Here is a 20570-nt window from a genome sequence, read left to right on the forward strand (position 1 = left end):
TCGCTCGCACATTCGGCCCGACGGTTTCGGCGTGTGTTTCGTCCCATCATCTCCACCGAAATTTGCACTGCTCCGATGCCCGACTCGACATTGCCTCTCGCAATGGATACACAACAAGAGCCCCCGGCAGTGGCATGTCTACGCTGCCGCAAGCAAAAGGTTCAATACTATCTACCATGACACTAGTCGGATCCGACGCTTGCTGACCACTAGAAGCTCAGATGCAGTCGGGAGCGTCCCCAATGCCGCCGCTGCCAAAGAGCAGGCAGCGCGTGTGGCTATCCAGCACCCCCAGATCGCAGGAGATTGGCCCTTGTGCGTGCTCAGGAAAAAACGTCGCAGCTTGTTGAGTTCCCAGCCCAGCAGTCGCCCAACGACTCTGGACTGCCAACTGACCAGGGCTCGGATCGTAACGACTCACTGCCTCCGACCCAGGATAGCCCCACATGGCCAGGCCGGCATGACACAACTGGTGATCGTCGACCACTGTTGGGCCCAGTGGAAGAGATGAGAGTTTCGTCTCGTGGCCGACACTCCTTCCCTACTGTCAACATCTCCCAGGAGGTCGCGTTCTTTCTGTTCGAGATTTTCTTCGAACGCCACTATCAGTCCAGTCTCTTGTTTCGCAAGAAGCAGTTTATTGAGAGCTATACGGCGGGTAAAGCTTGTGACTATGTCGTTCACGCCATCTTCGCCTTTGCTTCCTTGTATGTGGGCGATGCCCTTGTGCGCTTTCCTTCTCCGATATTTTGACTGATATATATCCAGATTCTTGCATCCCAACCCAGGAGGAATTTTCCATGGACATTTAGACATTACAGAAGTATCTCTTGTTGACTGGCAGCTGATCGGTCGACTGTGGGGAGAGCAGGCTAGCCAACTGGCTTTGATGACTGCTGATAGGCCATGTCTGGATCTTGTGCAGGCATGTCAGGTCCTGGCTCTTTTCTGGTTTGCCAAAGGTGAAAGCATCAGAACAAACATACACACAGGTATCTCTCGTCTCTCTTCCTGGCATGCTTGGCGCTGCTAACCCTCGCTGCAGCCATAGCTTACCGGGCTTCTCGGCTATTGCACTTTGATCAGGTCCGTCTAGACGACACAGTCGACAAGATAGCGGAGTGCAGCCATCAAACAACGTGCTTCTGGGCATGCTGGCTTACCAAATGCGCTAGTCTGGAGAACTCGCGATTTGAAATCGACTGTTGGGCATGTGTGGAAGGTCGTCCATTGCCGTTCGATGACTTTGATCAGGACGGCACCACTGAAACGCTGGCATGTTGTCTTGGTGAAAATGGGTCGCTCGCTACACCGGGTCAAGGAACACGGTTAAGCTTTAACTCGGCCTTGGTTATGGTCCAAGGCTTATGGTAGGTCATAGCCTACAGCGCTAGAGATTCGTCTAACGGGGACCAGGTGGGAATGTCAACGGTTTGTCCGAACAGTTCATGGAGATCAAGCCCGCCCTGAACAGTGGGCTGCAACATACTGTTCACTAGATCAGCGATTGCAGAGTCTTCCAGACCAGCTTGCAAAGTATAGACAGCCCATCTTGACTACTCCATTGAACGAAACACTTTCGAGCGAGCTGAGCCGTACATTTTCTCTCACATATATGTACGAGCTCTGTTTACTTTACCTTCATTCCTCAGTGGTCCCAGTACTATCCTGCCGCACGCAAACACCGAGTTTCTCCCGTTCGATGCTACAACTAGCGGCTGAGCAGGCGTGGGAGCACTCAAAGAAGATGACTGAGATGACGGAGCAATATATATCGTCCAAGGCATCTGTATCAAAGTTATGGCCCATCGTTGGGTACGGGGCCTATGTGTGTGCTGCTGTTCAACTGCGTCGATGCCTCGCTCTTGGATTGCTTCATCATTCGCAGATTCAGAGCACTCGCATCAATCTTCGTCTCGCAGCTGAGCTTTGCCGATATTGGACCCATTTACAGCCAGTGGTACGTTGCAAAGCACAGGGAGTTGTTCATCTTTGCATTCTGACAATGATAATTTTAGTTTGAGGACATGGAGCGTCAATTCGTTCAAGCTACAGCTCTTGCTGGGTCTCAGGAAGTCGAGAAGCCTAGGGAACATAGACAGGGCAGGGGAGACTCACTCATTATCAACCAAAACACCCATTCATCTCCTGCCCTGACGAGCCATATCCGGACGTACATTGCCAACAGCGATGAAAGAAGTGACCAGTTGGAAGAAGTCGCCTCAATTCCCGGGTCTAGCGTCGCAGCTGACCAATGCAATTCTACTCCGTCCCTTCCGCCGCTCGATCCGCGAAGCGCCTCTACCGCCATACCCCGGTCAGTAGGTGAAGTTGACAGCATGTTGGAAGATCCTGCCTGTGATGATTGGGAAGTGAGACTGGATCCAATCTGGTGGAGCCAGAATCCTGGGGTGTTTGGTGAGCCATTTGGAAGTGGGTGCCTCCTGCTGGATGATCTTGGAAACTCCATGGATCTATGTTAGGCAAGACGCTTTGGGAAGTGCAAGGATTTAAGACGCCTTAGAAGTCTTACTTTATGTGACGGTTGGTATGTTTCCCAAGGGATAAACTGGTCGTGCTAGTTTTGTGTCAGTAGGAGTGTAGGGTGCGTAGTCTAGGCAGGTTAATATAAGTCACGTCTAGTAATATGCTCAAGGGTATTAAGTATAACTAAGTTATATTAATAGCTATGGTAGCTACTATATAAGAAAGTTTAAATAAATATGTTCTATATACTTTGGGTCCTTGGATTGATCGTGAGGATTACTGGGTGAGCTGGGTGAGCTAGTTGATCTAATCCTGAGTGGCCCAGTGGGGTTCGCCGCCTGCCTCGAACAATGGCTTGGTCGCTTACACTCCCTCGAGAAGTTTCCTTTCGGTTCGGGGCAATTGGCCCTTGTATCCGACGTGCGACGTGCCCGTTCCACACACGCGATCCATAAAGGATCTGTTGGCTCTCTTGGACGTCGTCGCCGTCAAGGACCCGATAGAGAAGGGCGAGTTTTGGCGAGAGCAAAAATTTGTCGACATCCAGGAGCCCTGGCAGGACAAACCGAAAAGCTCGTTCAAGAAGATTTCCTCCTTCAAGTCCTTGTCTGGTCTGCGAATCGCAGTCCCCGAATTGTTCATCGGCGGCCCTGCACCGGAGGGTGCAAGACAAGTGGAAACAGGCCCAGCTGTTGTCGAGCTATGGAACCAAGCACGACAAGATCTCGAAGCACTCGGTGCCGAAATCATCTTGGTTCCTGATTTCCCCCCGATGACGGCATACGAGAATGATGATTTATTGCCAGAGGGGTGCCCGAGACGCCCGAAAGACTAGAATGCGATAGAGAGAGGAGCCTTAATTGCGCATGCCTGGAATGATTTCTTGAAGGACTGCAACGACTCTACTCTTCCTGACCTTTTCGCCGTCGACCCTTTCAACATTTACCCCGACTCACTTCGCACGGAAGCTGAGCTACGACATTTCGAAACTGCCAATGCCATTCAATATCACAAGCTAGCAGATTACCTCCACCACACAACCTTTTCGGAGTAGACGGCATTGGAGAAGCCGTCAAGGCACTAGAAGGTATGCGGAAAGCCCTTCTCGAGGATTGGCTCAAGGGCCTTGGTTGTGACTGCGTTGCGTTCCCTGCAGCTGGAGACGTCGGGCCAGCCAACGCGGACTCGAGCTTCGAAGGCTCAGACCTGGCGTGGAGGAATGGCACTTATTACAGTAACGGTAATAGGGCCATGCGTCATTTGGGAATCCCTTCAGTCTCGGTGCCGATGGGACTCATGAGCGACAAGAGGGTCCCGGTCAACTTGACATTTGCTGGTCGAGCGTACGATGATGTCAAGCTACTCCAGTGGGCGAATGCGTACGAAGCAAAAACGCAGCATCGCATCCCTCCACCTCATACTCCTGCTCTAGAGACTGATGTTGTTCCCTTGTCGAACATGGAGCGTCAGGTCGATTTGCCCCGCCCTCAATTGATTGTCGAGAAATTCGAAGTCACCCCGAAGGATGGTGGACCTTCACTTAGTGTGACTCTGCAAGACACAGTCACCATTGCTTCTCTCATGACTGGGCCACCAGAGCTGGAAATGACAATTGATGCCTCTTCTGTTCCATCAGATAAGATTTCAGTGAAGGAACTCCCAAAGACAGGAGAGAGAGAAGCCCAATTCTATTTTACTGTGGACACAATCACTCCCAAGCCAGTTGAGAGACAAGGATTGGATAAGACATGGGCCCCCGTCGCTCGCGACATGACAATGGTCGTTGTGTTAGCCAGGGCCGCTCCTGATGGACGACCAACTGGTTGGCTAGGATTAAAATAACTGTGCGTGGAATAGACGAGAAGATAACGGAGTTCAACGCGTGCAAGATCCCATCGTATAATGAATCTCGAAAGCAGCCTCTCTACCCCATATGCAATCCGGGACTTATTGAAGGGCTGAATGTAATTGTTGCAAAGATTCCTATCTACCAAGTAGGACCCCCCTCTGATTGGATATTTTATTACCCGAAGCCTCCCTGTTGCCCATCCCTGTATCCCCGCTTCAACAACAAGTAGAAATGGGGCTGCCTGGCGGATAGATACTGCAAGGCGGCGTCGTTAGCTCTTTTCCTGGCTCGGGAAAAACTGCCGTTACCGAAATCATTAGGTAATGACCCAGCGGGATCAATCTTTGCTTGCGGGTGTCAAACGGGCGCAATGGAGGCGGGAGAAGATCTGAAGGATTGAAGAGATGCCCCGCAAGGCAGTATTTAGAAGTAAGGCATTCTCAGCAAGTCAACAACTCTCAAACGATACATACAGATCTGGGTAGTCATCTAGATCTGCCCATTCTATCCGCCATGTCTCATCCCGCAACCACAGAAGTGCGGCACCATATCGTCTTCCTCGAAGCAGCGAATGCGCCGCTTCCAAAGTTCGCCTTCCCTCACACATACTGCCGTTACTCAAGCACCCAGCCTCATGAAATACCGGAGCGTATCAAAGACGCGACAATTGTCATCCTCGGGGGCTTCGCACCCATCACTCCGGAGCATCTCAAGCACGCTCCTCAGTTACAGTGCGTCGCCATCACCGCGACGGGGTTCGATTGGTTAGACAGGGAAGCGTTTGCAGAGAGAGGCATCACCGTCGTCAACTGTCCGCAGAACAACGTGGATGCGGTTGGAGAGCATTTTTTGGCATTGTACTTTGCTGCTCGAAGGAAGATTGTTGAAGTCCACAATGCCGTTACCGCACCAGAAAGGTACTGGGTAAAAGAAGGCTCCTTGACACTCCGGTGGAAACAGGGGGCGCCTCTGAGCTGTCGGCAAGAAGTCCTGGGCATTATCGGATACGGGTCACTCGGTCGCAAGGTTGAGAGCTTGGCCAGAGGCGTGGGGTTTGGGGAAATCCTCATTGCAGAGCGCAAGGGTGAAAGCAACGTCCGTGACGGGAGGACTCATTTTGAGCATCTCCTTAAAGCGGCGACGACTATTGTCGTTTGTTGCCCAAGAGAACCAGGGACGTTGGGTCTTATTTCCGCCCCGGAATTCGAGATGATGAAGCCAGAGGCGCTACTTCTGAACATTTCAAGAGGAGGAATCGTCTGCGAAAGTGCCCTGGCCACATCGTTGAAACAAGGCAGCATCTTTGGAGCTGCGACAGATGTGCTCGAGACGGAGCCTGGTGGTATTGGAACCACCCCTCTGATCCCAGATGTTGCAAACGGGGAAGAGCCGGTACCGAACTTAACCATCACTAGCCATATCGCATGGTTTTCTCAAAAGACTATTGAGAATCTTGATCGCATGCTGAGACTTGGGATTGAGGGGTTTGTGAAGGACACACTGATGGAGAAAGCATCGAGGGCGACTGTTATTGTACATAAAGGAGAGGTTTTCAAGTAACATGACAAAAGACTAGCTTCAGTCATTCTATCGTGAAATTACTACGCCGTGATATACTTTAATGTGTGTGCATATACTCGTTATATCTTCAACAAAATATTTAGTTATCTTAGCTATTGATAATACTTGGTTACATTAACCCTCTAATTGATATATCACCAGACCTGACCTTCTAGCTTGGACACCACGCCGCTTTCGCCTACTAACAACACTGTAAATCCAGTACGACCAGGTTTTCCACAGTTGGCACACCCTCGTCACAAGGAAAAAGTTGTCAAGACCAGCGGCCGCGGCTAAACATATGTGCTAACCCGGACCCGAAAGGCACTATCACCCTTAGCCTTCGGGATGTGGAGGACACTCGTTGTGTCTTTACCCGAAGTGCGACATGTCCTCATTGTGTTTTTTGATAGTTGAAGCCCGGCCCTTGGTGTGATAACTGAGCCAGAAGACTGCGACATGTCCTCCATGGGGAGCCTTCTCGCAGCTCAAACAAGCCTGCTTATATGTCTTACCCAGTAAATTTATACAGCCCGGTATCCAGGTCCCTCTCCGTAATTCCCTTTCGATCCAAGCACAGTGACCTTCTCGTATACCACTAATAGAGAGAATAGCTAAGAACCAATACGCCAAATCCTATGCTCATCTTGCATGAGCAATGCCTCACAAATACATTCTGGCAGAAGAGGAGCTTGAGACATGCTGCCCACCGATGCAGTCTCGACTTTATCGGGACTCGGCTCCACATGGGCCTCACGAGCTTAAATTTTACAACATGGCGCGGAACGGGCGCCGGGCTCCCCCACTATGCCCTCCTTACTATTGGGTAATTTGCCATACGACAAGGAAGGCAGAGCATGACAAGGCAGCCTGAAGATCAGGAGCACAGGGCGAACTCATATTCGTCTACCCCGTCTACCCCATGGGGCCCCATAAACTCGTTGTAATTAGGACCGAGACACAAAAAGTCTGGTGTGAAAGGCGGGGTTCTCGTGGCCACCTCAACTCCTTAAATTGGCAGCCATGGACAGTCCAGTAAGTGTCCGTTTAGCTTTCTATGCCCTCAGCTCTGCGACAATCCAACATGACCACTCTCGACATCAAAGCCGACAGCTCTCACAGGGAAGCCGTTGTTCAGGCCATCGAGTCGGCCAATGGTGACAAGGGCCTTTGGCAGTTGATCCGGGAGAATCCACGGGTCATTGCCTTCGCATTCCTCGCAAACTGTGGCTCATTCTTATTTGGATACGATGTGCTCGTGCAAGGAGCCATCACTGCACTACCCATGTTCTCGTTAGTTACCCTGTCACCATCCATTTACCGAGGCTGATGTTTTAGTGTCTACTACGGATCGATATTCCACGACGCCTATATCCTGCCAGCGCTGTGGCAGGGTCTCTGGCAAGCTTTTAATGCTGCTGGAATCATGCTTGGTGCTGCAACCAATGGGTTCATGCAGGACAGGTTTGGAAGAAAGCCTATGTTCTTCGTAGGCGGTGCAATCTCGGCTCTTGGTCAGTTGGTTTCGAATATGTTAGGATATCAACTAATACCGTCCATATAGGTGCTGCAGTTACCTATGTCTCTTCTGAATTGACCTTGGTAGACCAGAGACGCGGTCTTCTTCTGGTCGGGAAGTTCATCATTGGTGTTTCCATGGGCATCTCCATGTCGACCTGCCAAACCTACGTGTCAGAGATTGCTCCCCCACGTCTTCGAACCATCTTGCTTGGCTTCTACCCATTTATTATTGTGAGTCGCACATTTATATTCTTTGGAATAGAAGCTGACAACTGTAGACTGTGGGCCAAATGATTGCTATTTCCGTCGTCTTCTCACGCGTCAGCGACATGACCCCGGCCGCGTTTAGAGTTCCCTTCGCATCTCAGTGGGCGTTCTCCGGATATGCCATGCTCGTGGCCTTGATTGTCCCAGAAAGCCCCGTTTACCTCGTCACGAAAGAAAAGATCCCCCAGGCCAAGAAATCGTTGAAACTTCTAGGGTCATCTGATGAGCAGATCCTCGTCATCCAGTCCACCATCGAACAAGAGATGGGGGCTGACGCGGAAGAGACCTCGATGAGAGAATGTTTCCAGGGCACCGATTGGAGGCGTACACGCATCGTTTGCCTTCTCAACTCCCTTCAACAATTCATCGGCGTATCTCTTGTTTCAAACTCGACATACTTCTTCATCATGGCTGGAATGAGCCCAACAATGTCCCTGACTCTGAATCAGGTTGGTATTGGTTGCAGCATGGCCTGTACGCTCATATCCTGGGTCGTGATGAGCAGGATAGGCCGCCGCTTGGCGATTCTTGCCAGCTTTGTTATGGCTGGATTGATCTTCCTGGGGATGGGCATAGCCGGGTGCTGGTCCCAAAGCCGGGTGGCTCTGAGGTAGGTACTGCCATCGCCTCTTCTAAGTACCAACTTAACACGGTATCACACAGGTTTATTGGAGTTTCTCTCCTTTTGGCAGCTTGTTGCAGCAATCTCGGTGTTGGAACAGCATATCCTATCGCCGCCGCAGAGATTCCCTCAATGAGACTGCGTGCCAAGTCTTTAGGTGTCGGTTTTTTTACAAACGCTTTCATGACTTGGGCTTTCTCGCTGTGTGTTCCCTACATGTTCAACTCCGACCAAGGCAACTTGGGCGGGAAGATTGGATTTGTCTTTTGTGGGTTTTGCGCCATCGGCTTTGTTTTGTCCTGGATTGAGATTCCGGAGACCAAGGACATTTCCTATGCACGGATCGACGCATTGTTTGATGCTCGAGCACCAGCCCGAAAGTTCAAAGCCATGTCGCAGGACAGGCTGAATGTGGATTATGAATAGTTACAATTCCTCTTGTTTTTAACTATGAATGCTTCAAGAATCTTATAGCAACAAGATATTACTAACTATATTGTCCTAGAAGAGTAGGATACTTGTTACTATGTAGCAGCTCAGTTATCCCATCAAGGGCCAGGCTTCAACTATATTAAAAAACACAATATCAACACATCATAGCATCATATCCCAATGCTAACACAGTGGCCTCTGCCAAAGATCCAGTCCCGAGGAAGTGTGGCGTGCCAATTATTCTGCACCGCAGAAACCAGTTGCGCAAGCGAGCCAGACCCAGTCTGAATGCTTGTAGACTCGCGTATTTAATCATGGCCCCAAGGGACGCCATGAGTCACAAGTCCATCTTCAGGAAAAGCAGTTGGAAATAGCAAGTCCAACGCATCGAAGCCAACCACTCTCCCGAGTAGCCAGGGTTCTCCGTCTGCATTCGGCCCAACCATTAACCTCTCTATTTAATTGCCGCCTGGTGAATTCTTTTAGTAAGCACTATTGTACCAGCCTAGCGCAGCCCCCCTTGGTTGGAGACAACTATGAACGGCATCCCACCCTGCCTCGAGTCTCCCAATTGCCAGTGATGCCGATCTCGTCTTCTCAACCTCTGACAAACCGGCCTCATCCTCAGGCAGCAGACCTGCGTCTCTGAGTGCCTGCTCAGGTGGTATAGTTCGTCTGTTATTCTTGAACACGTATCGAGCCACCGAAGAAGCATACACAGCCTTTAGCAACTCAACATCCTCCCTGTTCTTCTTGGAACTGGTCTTCTTCTTTGGCTGCATAACATACTCATCCGGGTGAAACACACCCGGCTTGACAAAGTGTGTCACAACATAGAGCCACTTCTCATCCCATGAGAGGATGCGCGTCCATAGCTCGTACGGCACATACGGCTTGATCTCCTTCCTCCAAGTGCACGTTGTTCCGCCGAGAATCATGGTGAAGTGGTTTGGCCCCGGGATCGGGTTGAAGGGCTTGCTGAAGAGGACAAGACAGAAGTTGCCCCGGGACATGTCCATGTCGGTGAAGTAGGTGGAGTTGGACTTGTGGAGGTTGTAGTCGCATTCCAGGGCGGGGGAACGGGTTGCGCTGATTGCAGGGAGGAAGAGGCAGCGGGGGGAGAGATGCTTGTTTGGGGCCGAGTCGGTGAGGCGGCGGACGAAGGCGCGGAGGAATCGTGCCTGTAGGAGTTAGGATCTGATGGATTGAGACGACGGCGGGGATGCGTACAAGCCACATAAAGTGCAGACTCTTGAAATTGGCGAGGAGGAAGGCAAGAGCTAGAGTTTTGAGGTTAAACACCGACTTCATTGTTGCCCAGAGGGTCTCTGGCGAGTCGATTAGGAAGTCTTCCATGATGATGGCTGTGAAGATTGGATCTAGTTTTAGGATACCAGGGGCTGGGGGATCATGGTCTTTAATATCATGGCGACAGGGGGTTTCAGACTTCCGGAGATCCCGGTCATCGCACATTAATCCTCCACAGATAAAAAAAAACATACGCAATTTTGTTGGGGGACTATTCGAAGGGTCTTGGTCAATGGTTTCCAAGGGGTTGTCATCGAGACCCACTTAATGCCGAGGTCGACTCCTTGAGGTCGTTCACATGCGCGGTAGTCACTATCTGACATTGTTAATGATCTTGAGACTGCTTAAGGTATAGGCCTGTAAGTCCTTCAGATATGTTACAAGGAAAATCTAACAGTTTGGTCCTGCAGGAGGATGTATCTCTCATCTCAATGTCTGTCATGCTGTGTGGTTGATGCGTAGTTGTGTCTTCTCGCAGGTAGTTGCGCCAAGGCCGAGGTTGGATGACCAGCCCACAACGTTATCATCCTTCACTATCCCTGCTTAGTGTTTGTCAGGGGTAGCTCTACGAGACTTAAGCTCTTTGTTCCTGCTTGTTGGGGTTGAGTTGAAGCGACGAAATCCAGTTTTATTCTCACCAAATGTGCAATCGACCAGTAGGTCCCCTCTCCACGCCCATTCACACGACACCTTCTAACCCAGCATGCAGTGGTAGAATCCACTTTACAAGACACGTTTGAGGCCGCGAAACTTCATTTCGACGCATTCCCCTGGTGTGCTTCCCTGCTGGGGTCTCCCGACATTGTAACTTTCAACCCACCTTGTCGTTCTCCGCCGGATCCAGCGGGGATATCCATCTCCAAGGACCAACTCTTCAGACACGTTCTGAATAGAGTAGAGGCAGTTCCCGCTTGCCTTGGGTTTTATACTCGTCCTTCTCAGGTGGATTCGGGTTTTGGTGACTCGAGACCAACAGCCTCTCGGCTACCTTTGGACTCTGCCACCCTGATATTTGACCTTCAGACCGGCGTCAATGGCTTTCAAGGTTGGACGCACGGTGGTCTCCTGGCTGCTCTGATAGATGAAGCCATGGGAAGCTACTTCTATATTAATTATCGGCTTCAGGCGGAGGCAAAATTGCAGCGGGCATTGTCCGTGGATATGATGGATCTTACAGCTGTCAACACCGTTACGGCGCGCATGGATATAAAACTCAAAAAGCCGCTGCCGACACCAGCCGTTGTTCTTGTGAAAACTACTTTGGTGGGAATCTCGGGACGGAAAATCCTTGTTTGGACTACCATAGAGGGGGAAACAGGTGTTCAGTATGCGACTTGTGATGGGACGTGGATTGCTCTTCCAAGAGAACGTTTATAGGCATTGATAGAACCGTGTTTTTGCTGCCGTCTTCGATTCTTATTCGCATAAATACTTTTAAATGTATACATATATGTTTCTATGACCTCTGGTGCGCTTTCTTCAAACTCCCGCTAGCTTGCCTCAGTGTCCAACGGAACTACATACAAGCGACCAGCTACCTGCCCACTTCCAAGCATTTCGAGACCACTGGGCACATCGTCAAAGGGGATCTGCTTGATCTGTGGTTCCAAAGATCCTGACTCCAGTAACAGAACCACTTGACGAAACTCTTCCAGGCTCGCGCTAGTCGATCCCCTCAATGCAATGTTTTTCGTAACAAGGTCTGTTGTCGTGAACTGGAGGGTCTCAGCTGCAAGTCCTACGACCACAATTGTACCTCCTGGCCGGACCGTCGACATGGCCGCTCCGATGGTCTGTTGGGCACCTGCAAAATCGATGACAACGTCGAACTTTTCCTTCGAAAAGTGTTCCAAGCTTGTCGCACAGTCGATGGCACCAAGCTCCCTCGCTTGGCTAAACTTGGAGGTGTTGATGTCCACTCCATATACTTTCGCACCACGAAGAGCAGCAATGGCAACACCATTGAGCCCCAGGCCCCCTAATCCGAGAACTGCAACCGTAGAGGAATCTCCCACACGGCCTTCAGAAACGACTGCGTGGTATGCAGTGGCGATCGAGTCAGTAGCCACGGCGGCTTTGGCGAAGCTGACCGAATCCGGAAGATGAACCAGATTCTTTATTGGGGCTACGGTGTATTCGGCGTAACCCCCATCGCGACCGACTCCGATAGCCTCTTGGAAATTGCGTTCCTCAATGGGGTGTCCCGTACAGGCGACGGCCACACGGTCGCCAACACGAAATGTGTGAGTCCCCGATTCACCGACTTGGACAATGACTCCGGCAACTTCGTGCCCAAGAATGATGGGTAAGGCGCACATCCAAGCGGCACCGCCTCCATGAAGAACGTGAGTGTCTGAGTGACAAAGGCCTGCAGCTTTGACCTGAATCAAAGCATCACCCGGGCCAGGCTTTGGGATCGGCAAGTCTCTCAGTTGGAGTCCCAGCTCGGGCCCTAAGAATTGATAGGCTTTCATGGAAGGAAATTAATAGAGGAAAACAAATAGGGGTTTAAAGAGTGCGTGGGCGGTCTTTTGATTTGGAGGAGTTGTATGTAAGCTGTCTTCTTGGTATCCTTCTCTGAATTACCCTGTTTTATATCTACTGTAACACTTAACCAAGACATGTGTCGCTCTGTCTCATTATGAGTCATGGCTAGGCTAGCACGGATTAATATTAACTTTGTAGGTAGTGCCCGCAAGGTCCGGGTTAGCACCTATGTTCAGGTGCGCAGGTCTTGATGTAATTGTCCTCGCTTTAGAAAATCAGCTTTGAGATGTTCAAAACCTAGCCTCTACTCCAAGATAGCCGTTTTTCAAGCTGCGTAATGATATATCTTTCTGCTATGTTACGGTTGGGGTTAGCTTGCAATAAGCTGTGGAAGCCCAGCTGACAGGGGTTGTCACGCCTACTATCCACTTCTTATCGATTATCGCGACATCTCCAAAACCCACGACCCCAGTCTATTCTTTGACCGGGTGAATGCCGCTGATGATGGTGGATGTGCTATTCCAGCTGTGGAAACGCAGAACGGGATGATTTTTAACCATTCAGCGCGAGAGGCGCAGATGGTGTACCACAGATTCCCTTCAATAACAAAGCACAGTCCGGAATAACCCCTGACGGCCGTGTTGGTTGAACTTCTTTGTGGCTTCACACGGACCTCAGCTGAACCACGGCACGGCAGTTGATGGCGCAGCCACCTTTGCGCCAAAAGCAATTTAAGCGGCCAGTCGGGGACCAAGGACCTAATCAACGGTCTCCAATGCTCATACTGTTGGTTTTCAAACATCTTGGCATGCAATTAAGGCCGAAACTATTGATATTAAAGCTGCCACTAATGCTAATTCTTCAGGGGGGATTCTGACTTAAAAAGAAGACCTACGACGCTCAACATCTGCCGGCGCTTGTCGTCTTTAGTTTCGCTCGTTTCGTTCTTTTCCCCATCGGACCTGATGGCCCTGACAAAGCACATCGCGGCAGCGGCAATCTTCGCCTTCCTCGCGCTGCCTGGCACCCAGGCCTCACCATGCAAGCCCTCGAGCTTGACCACATTCCTTACTACCACCACGGAAACCTCAAGCTGGAGCATCTCGCAAACTTCAAGCACCTCCTCGACCACGTCAGCAGCCACGACCACTGCCGAAACCACCACATTCACTACCGAGAGCAGCACTTCAGTGCTCACCGTCTCTACCACTGCTGCGACTACCACCAGCATCAGCGAACCGCCGTTTGAGTGCCGTCCTGGGAATGTGAGGGGCTGCAGTATCGACAACTTTGCGACTTTCTGCTGTAGCCAGTGCTGTTTCTTCCCCAACGGCGACGTTTACGATGGGCTGTGCTGCTAGATGTCGAGCTGAGCCTTTAAATCTGCCCGAGTTCTCATCGAGTAATCATGCAACAGCAAAGGGGAGTCTGAGTGGATAATAATTATACTTCTTGTAAATAACTATATTGCAACCCATCTAATTATCATGCCTTGGCAGCTGTCATTCTCAGGGACCAGGTGAAGACTACCATTCATTTCAACTTGTTGTGTAGACACCAGGTCAAGCCATAATATCCTCTTCCACAACCACAAGTTTTACCTTCATTCCCCATCCATTCGGTCCTCCAATCCAATTCTTCTTTTTTCCGACCTTCTCCACTATCTTTACATGGTCCCTCAATGCTTTCTTCAATTTGGCAGGGTCATGTTTGACCTTCTGCACAGAGATTGTCAACTTCACCCCTTCCCTCTGCTTCTTGCGTCCTAGATCCCAAGCCCATTCAGATGAAAGAATGACTCGAGGCTTGCTCTCATCAATTTTGCCCGACGGATAGAGGCGGCTGATCAGGTATCCGACTCTGCCAAGGTATCCAGCCCACCAAACTTCCTCTGGTGTGATGACACGACGGAGTGCCTCCTTGAACTGAGCCTCGCGCGGGGGAAGCTCACCCATATACCGCGACTCTAGCATCAGGGCAAGCCTAGCCCTGTCCTCGTGGGAAACTCCACGGGTGGAAGCGAGCAGTCCGGCGCTCGTGCTGTACATGGCTGCCGTTGAGGCCAGCTCTTTGTCCATGATGGTGTGGACATACAGAAGATTGGCGAATGCCTGGATGACGTGCGTACTGATGGCATCGGGGAATCTGCGAGTACCGCCCTTTGAAGGCGCGGGACAGGAGAATATGAGAAGGTTGTATATGGCCTGGACTGACTCGGGTGCGAAGCGCTGCGTTGTGACTTCGAGCGGGTCCTGTGCCCGAATGCTTGGTTCAAGCTCCCTAAAGAGCAGACCTTCTCGCACGCCTCCTTGACAGAAGTGCGCAACTCGGATTCCATGCGGAATGGCGTGGGATAGGACGTTGACCAGAAACGCAACAGCAGGGACTTGCTTCCTCCGCCGATCAGAAACCCGAAACACGGAATGTGCGGTCCGAGCAACCTCCTCCATAGCCTTTGTGTTCTCAAACCTCTCCCTGCTAACAGTGAAACCATTGATAATGGATATTGGATGGGGATGCTTGCCGACCTGACTCATGTACAGCAGCAGATAGCCCCAACCCCTGAACCCCCCTCCAGAGAGATAGAGCGGGAATCCGCCATTTTCCTTGGCTTCCTCTACCAGACTCTCGGGGACCGCGATCGATTTGTAAGCGTCTTGGAATTTGTTGATCATCTCCTGGCGCAACTTTGCCAGTGCCTTCGCTGCCTCTTCCTTCGATTTACCCCTTTTCAGATCCTCAAGAGTCCTGCTCAAGGCGGCCGCCCCGTATGGAAAACTGATTGACCCTTTGTCACTGATCCGGACATTTCCAGCTTGAGATATGATCCAGGTAATCTGAGTGCTGCCGCCTCCAAGGTCCATCATGAGTCCTCGAATGTCGGAGAAGCCGCTCGCGACGCCTAAGGCGCCGACCCGTCCTTCGTCCTCTTTGTGGAGCATATCGACAGTGAGGCCGGTAGCTGAGGTTATTTCTTTGATAAACTCAGCAGAGTTAAGGGCAGCGCGAGTTGCTTCAGTGGCGACAATGTGGATGTTTGCTCGGGGAACACCAAGATCGGCACAGACAAGCTTGAAACGATTCAGGGCGGCCACGGTTTCGCCGATGACGTCTTGGGGGATGGGGATCTTGTGCCCAGTCTCTGGGTCAAACTGTGCGTCGTAGAGTGATATGGCGACACGATAAACATGGACTGTCGGCAGAATGCGAGAGAGGGGAGGGGATAGGTCTGTGACTGAGAAGCGGATCCCGTTGCTGGTAATCTATCCGTCAGCCTCGAAGTAAACACCATGGATCTTAATGCTCATGCACGTCGCATCCCAGGATAAGCTGTCCGCTTAACCCTCAGCAACTTCAAAATGAAAGAGTACTTGCCTTCCCATATCAACTACACCCCTTAAATAGGAGCGATTGCCCACTTGAGGCTCATCTCCAGGTTCAACATCAGAGAGGTAAAGCGAGCTCAAGTCGTCAACAACTTCGAAGTCGGAGTCGGAGTCAGAAGAATCCATTTCCAGCTGGGAGTAATGTTCTGGAGTTGAATCCGTGACAAGTTCACGAGATAGCCTCAAAGATCTGTCGGTCATGGTTGATCATGAAATAATACTGATATTGAGTGGTTATGTCTCAGTGACTGTTAACCTGACCTAGAATTGTGGAGTTTATCAACAACGGGCAGTCGGGTAATAAGTATTGAGGAAGAGTGATATGATCACAGGAAGTTGGTGAGGGCGGCTCGTAAGCTGGTGGCCTCAGCTCCGCATTTTCAGCCGCTCGAACGACGTCCGTTTATGGAGGGTTGGCAACCCGATACTTTTGGCTGAACTTTAACTTTGAAGAACTGGCATGTCAATCTCGGGGTCTCTTTGGGGGGGCGTCTCACTCAGCTGCGAGGGGACCTTGGACCTGTCACAAACTTCTCGTGAAGCCATCAAGGACAAAGCCATGATTTAGATAGCTTGGCTATTGCATGCCGCGTATGCCGACGATGACAACATTGTTACGTTTACAGATGCAAGAGGACCATCTGACTTGCGGAAACTGGGCTGTTCAGCTCACCTCAAAATTTATTCATTCTCCGTCGACTGCTTCAGACGGTTTTTTGAATGTATCAGTCAAGATGATAATTGACGTAAAATCGACACTATCAGCGCCCAGGCCGACTCTCTATTTTGCACCATGCTTAGGGTTAATATCTTCCTGGACTCTATCGTTATCCTAAACGTACAAAGAGAATCGTTTTCTTATCCAGCGACGGTGGGCGGCACAACCCACCACACGGCACCACCACAACTGTAAGGTTCCTATTGTAACAAGACTCAATTCAGTGGCTTTCTGTAAGGGTTGCTGGTTAGCCTTCAGGGTAAACCACACAGTTGTTTATAATTTGTCCACAGTACATCACGGTTACGATGTGGCGCTTGCAAGGTTCACCCGACGGCTAATGACAACCACAGTTCAACACTTGGTGCCTGACAAGGTTATCGTGTCGTTGCTTCCTGCATTCAGCTTTGTTGATGCTCCGGGAAAAGTCGCCGGTTGAATTCACACTTCTCCGATTTCCTCCTAGGACAGAAATGCTGAACAGGGTGCTTCAAACGCGGTGGTCATGTGATAGACTTAATATGATACATTGTGCGATGTTGCATCTCCTTGTGATCTCAATTAGAGAATGGTGCCGGTACCAGAGGCTTCGGAGCCACGGTCGGGCTTGTTTGTTTAGGACTAAACCTGAGCCACTCTCGACAGAACAAAGGAGGCTCTGAGGGCCAAGTGAGGTTGGCAAAAGTTGCGTTCCTTTGTTCGCCAATGAGCTTTTCACGCCTTCTAGCTCTAGAGGCACTCGACATCCCAATGGTCGCGTCCAAGTATCCCAACACTCTTTGGTCGTGTCAGGTGGAAGCTTCTTGGAAACTAGGTATGTTTGGTTGTTGTTAATGTGCCGTATTCATTTGAACGAAGAGCACAGTGGCCACTGCGTCGGGGGGGGGGGGGGGGGGGGGGGGGGGGGGGGGGGGGGGCATATGGCATTCGGACAACACTGGTATAAGTTGCGTAAAACGAGACACTTGCATAAGCTTGGCCTCTGCTGCTGAAGGACCATCAACAAGAAAATGGTAAACAATGACAGTCATCGCCTCGAATGAACCGCAAAGATCATCTCCAAGTTCTCGCTGCATTTTGGAACAATGATATGCCACACCCTTGAAACCTCTTCCTGCAGGACAATCGGAACAGCATTGTGAACATTGGGTAACTCAGCTGGTATTGAACACTCTCCATCGAATCCTCGCACTTCACTCAAATATTGGAACTGCCGAACAAAACATCAAACATGTAAGGGTCAGTAGATTTATTTAACGGTTTGCAATACCATTGTCATAGATTGACTGTTTTACTGTTTCAATATAGAATCTTAGCTTTGTATGGGGCATGATCCTTTGTTTGACTTGAGTGTTTGAGGGTTTGTTCCAGGTAGGTATGACTCTTCTACTGCAGGTAGTAGAAGGTTAAAAAAAAAGGCCACTGTGTTATCATTGGGATATGATGCTATTATGTGTTGACAATGTGTTCTTTATTATAGTTGAAGCCCGGCCCTTGATGGGTTAACTGAGCCAGAAGATCGAGGGTTTGTTCGTGGCCAGATGCCGACTCACTGGGTCGATAAGAAACAGCACGTACATCAACACGTCAAGAATTACCTATCAAAGAAGAGTCACATGATATGAAATAGTGACTTTACGAAGTGAGAACAATAGATAAAAGCCACCTCTTGGTTTGACTCTTCACATCCCTAGACGAAAGATGCTTCAGATTCCAGAGAGATCGGTGATCCAATTCAATCAAGGAAGACAGAGGACTATCAGCAATCCTACGACATCTTATTCTACAATTAAAAGTGGTAAAGAGGCCTGTTCGGTCAACCAGGTCATTTATTAATGCTATTCATCGCCTATCTGCCCAAGTCTCCTCCTATGTTACCATTGAAACAAGCCAACCTCATCCCTTCTATCAGAACCCACGAGTTGCCAACTGAACTTCCGAGGACGCCCTTGAATCTCCGTCACATGCTTGCACTGGCTCAGTCGTTGAGTTCGATGATGACTTCCCACTTCCCATATCATCATGGTGTCTTTCGTCGCGCTGAAGGGTAATCTCCGTTGTCATCATTACCCCATGGTCATTTGGGCTCAGCGACATGTTGCCTCTATCACCGGCACCATTGCTACCCCCGACAGCGTATGCTTGATATGAAAAACCAGGAGTCTTCCCATCCCTCTCATCGTTGAAGGTTTCAAGCGGGATGGAAGTATTGTTGGCCGTGGTGTGACTTCGACTCGGACCAGAGCTCGCATTCTTGCTCCCTGTTGTCATCTCGACCAGCCGATTCAGGATAGTAAACTCCAACTTCAACTTGGTACTGTACACAAAGGACTTGTATGATGTCTGATACTCGTATTGATTGGCATACTCCAGGGCCAAAATCGTGATGTCAAGGACAATAATGAGAACGTTGACAAGGATAAGGTGCTTCATCAAGCGACGACTTGACCTCTTGTTCCCCATGGACCGTTCGAGTCTCATCATCTTGATTGTCTCCCCGATATAAAAGCTGGACAGGATCGTCTCTTGCAGAAAGAAGATGGTGACTTGGATCTTCTCCATGATGGAATAAGGCTTCTTCCACATCTCGGGGCTACTTGAGAAAGATCCATAGACCATAGGAATGATAGCGCCGTGGCAGATGATTGCGTCGACGATTATCATCCACAAGATCAGGCGAAGACGCTTTTGATTCCGTAGGACCAGATGTAGTCGTGACCAGAGCACCATAGATTGGCCGGTGACCATGAATACCCAGCCAACCACAATCAATGTGCAGGAGAGGTATCCCAATGAAGATGAGCCGAAATATTTGACGAGGAAGCCGGAACAGTATACAGGAATACCCCAAGTGGCGATGAGGACTGTCCAGAAGTAAAGTCCGACATAACGTTTGAAGGTTCCCCAGATAAGAAAGTTAAGTTCAATGATGTTATAGAAAGAGATGGCAAGAAAGACGATAATGATGGTCAGAGAGGTTTGGTTGTCGGAGTCGTCGACGCCGGAGCCGAAGCCCCGAGGCTGCGCTGTAACTGCCATCCGAGCCTGCCTAGGAGTCTAGTACAAATCGAACAAGGGAGAAGGGTTCAACAACAAAGAATGAAGAAGAACTTGATCGAGGCACTGAAGCAGGGAGGGAGCCTCTGTCTTGTGGATAAATGTAGGAGGTAAATGGCTACGGAAACGACTGCCTAGTCCCTCTCGCCGCCGTTGCAGTTTGACAACTAAGCTTGGGCCAGATCTTGGATTCCTTGATGCCAAGGAAGTTCCGCCTCAGTAGTTCCAAGCTACCCGATGAGGCTTGATCTAGGCGGGTCACGACAACCAGGGTTCTGACTCGTGGGCACCCCGCGAGTCCTCTCTTTCTTCTCTAAGCCGTGGCTGACGGAAGCCCGGGATCCTGCCCGTACTGGCTTCTGTAAAATGTCAGAACGCCTCCTCTTCCATATTACGAAACCGTAGAAGCAGTTGGCGTGAAGATCAGTTGACTCCTCAAAGCCTACTGACTCGCCAGGCAAGGCCATGGTGCAGAGGGTGGAAGGGACTTGGAAGAACCCGGTTTCATTAGAGACGGAGAGACGGTTGAGAAAGCCATCGAAGCCCCCTCCATACTCTTGAGTTTGGCATCGTCGGCTTATTCCGAATGTATGGGGGTCCCTGAAGACGGAAGCGGCCCGGCTTGCCCGTGCCGTGACCAAGTATTAGCGCATCAACAATACCAAGGGTACGGATAGCTGCTCCGGAGGGAGCTGATGTTGAATTAATTTGCATAAACGTCTGTAGTGGGTCGTGCCGGTCCTGATTGATCGTCCATATCGGTCCTTGGCACCGTGTGCCCCGGAAACTGTGTATTTCTGGCACCCTACTTTCCCCAATATGTCCTCCCATCCACCGTTGAAACCTGGACGTCATGGTACCCAACCAGTTCAGTAT

The 20570-nt window shown here is 50.3% G+C and overlaps 8 protein-coding genes across 8 annotated transcripts; 4 read left to right on the forward strand and 4 right to left on the reverse strand.

Annotated features, from left to right (window-relative positions):
* Window positions 1-102: 102 nt before the first annotated feature.
* Window positions 103-3322, forward strand: NCS57_01282700 (uncharacterized protein; the record flags this gene model as incomplete). The annotated part of the gene is made up of 7 exons (XM_053062486.1): window positions 103-159; window positions 214-707; window positions 769-962; window positions 1046-1370; window positions 1417-1960; window positions 2019-2321; window positions 2813-3322. The coding sequence occupies 7 exons, from the start codon at window positions 103-105 to the stop codon at window positions 3320-3322; spliced, it is 2427 nt and encodes an 808-aa protein (XP_052907381.1).
* A 254-nt stretch (window positions 3323-3576) lies between these two features.
* NCS57_01282800 (Amidase domain-containing protein) lies at window positions 3577-4329 on the forward strand (the record flags this gene model as incomplete). The annotated part of the gene is made up of 1 exon (XM_053062487.1): window positions 3577-4329. One exon carries the CDS (start codon window positions 3577-3579, stop codon window positions 4327-4329), a length of 753 nt encoding a protein of 250 aa, XP_052907382.1.
* A 520-nt stretch (window positions 4330-4849) lies between these two features.
* On the forward strand, window positions 4850-5896 carry NCS57_01282900 (uncharacterized protein; the record flags this gene model as incomplete). The annotated part of the gene is made up of 1 exon (XM_053062488.1): window positions 4850-5896. The coding sequence occupies one exon, from the start codon at window positions 4850-4852 to the stop codon at window positions 5894-5896; it is 1047 nt and encodes a 348-aa protein (XP_052907383.1).
* Window positions 5897-6980: 1084 nt separating this feature from the next.
* Window positions 6981-8732, forward strand: NCS57_01283000 (MFS domain-containing protein; the record flags this gene model as incomplete). The annotated part of the gene is made up of 5 exons (XM_053062489.1): window positions 6981-7189; window positions 7235-7410; window positions 7461-7648; window positions 7696-8294; window positions 8348-8732. The coding sequence occupies 5 exons, from the start codon at window positions 6981-6983 to the stop codon at window positions 8730-8732; spliced, it is 1557 nt and encodes a 518-aa protein (XP_052907384.1).
* A 488-nt stretch (window positions 8733-9220) lies between these two features.
* NCS57_01283100 (uncharacterized protein) lies at window positions 9221-10112 on the reverse strand (the record flags this gene model as incomplete). The annotated part of the gene is made up of 2 exons (XM_053062490.1): window positions 9969-10112; window positions 9221-9919 (listed from the first exon to the last, which is right to left on the reverse strand). The coding sequence occupies exons 1-2, from the start codon at window positions 10092-10094 to the stop codon at window positions 9221-9223; spliced, it is 825 nt and encodes a 274-aa protein (XP_052907385.1). The 5' UTR covers window positions 10095-10112.
* Window positions 10113-11536: 1424 nt separating this feature from the next.
* NCS57_01283200 (PKS-ER domain-containing protein) lies at window positions 11537-12520 on the reverse strand (the record flags this gene model as incomplete). Its single annotated transcript, XM_053062491.1, has 1 exon — window positions 11537-12520. The coding sequence occupies one exon, from the start codon at window positions 12518-12520 to the stop codon at window positions 11537-11539; it is 984 nt and encodes a 327-aa protein (XP_052907386.1).
* Window positions 12521-14095: 1575 nt separating this feature from the next.
* Window positions 14096-16120, reverse strand: NCS57_01283300 (Ppx-GppA domain-containing protein; the record flags this gene model as incomplete). Its single annotated transcript, XM_053062492.1, has 2 exons — window positions 14096-15796; window positions 15953-16120. The coding sequence occupies 2 exons, from the start codon at window positions 16118-16120 to the stop codon at window positions 14096-14098; spliced, it is 1869 nt and encodes a 622-aa protein (XP_052907387.1).
* A 2425-nt stretch (window positions 16121-18545) lies between these two features.
* On the reverse strand, window positions 18546-19676 carry NCS57_01283400 (uncharacterized protein; the record flags this gene model as incomplete). Its single annotated transcript, XM_053062493.1, has 1 exon — window positions 18546-19676. The coding sequence occupies one exon, from the start codon at window positions 19674-19676 to the stop codon at window positions 18546-18548; it is 1131 nt and encodes a 376-aa protein (XP_052907388.1).
* Window positions 19677-20570: the final 894 nt, after the last annotated feature.

The sequence above is a fragment of the Fusarium keratoplasticum genome, chromosome 11 (assembly GCF_025433545.1).
Source record: "Fusarium keratoplasticum isolate Fu6.1 chromosome 11, whole genome shotgun sequence".
NCBI lineage: Eukaryota > Fungi > Ascomycota > Sordariomycetes > Hypocreales > Nectriaceae > Fusarium > Fusarium keratoplasticum.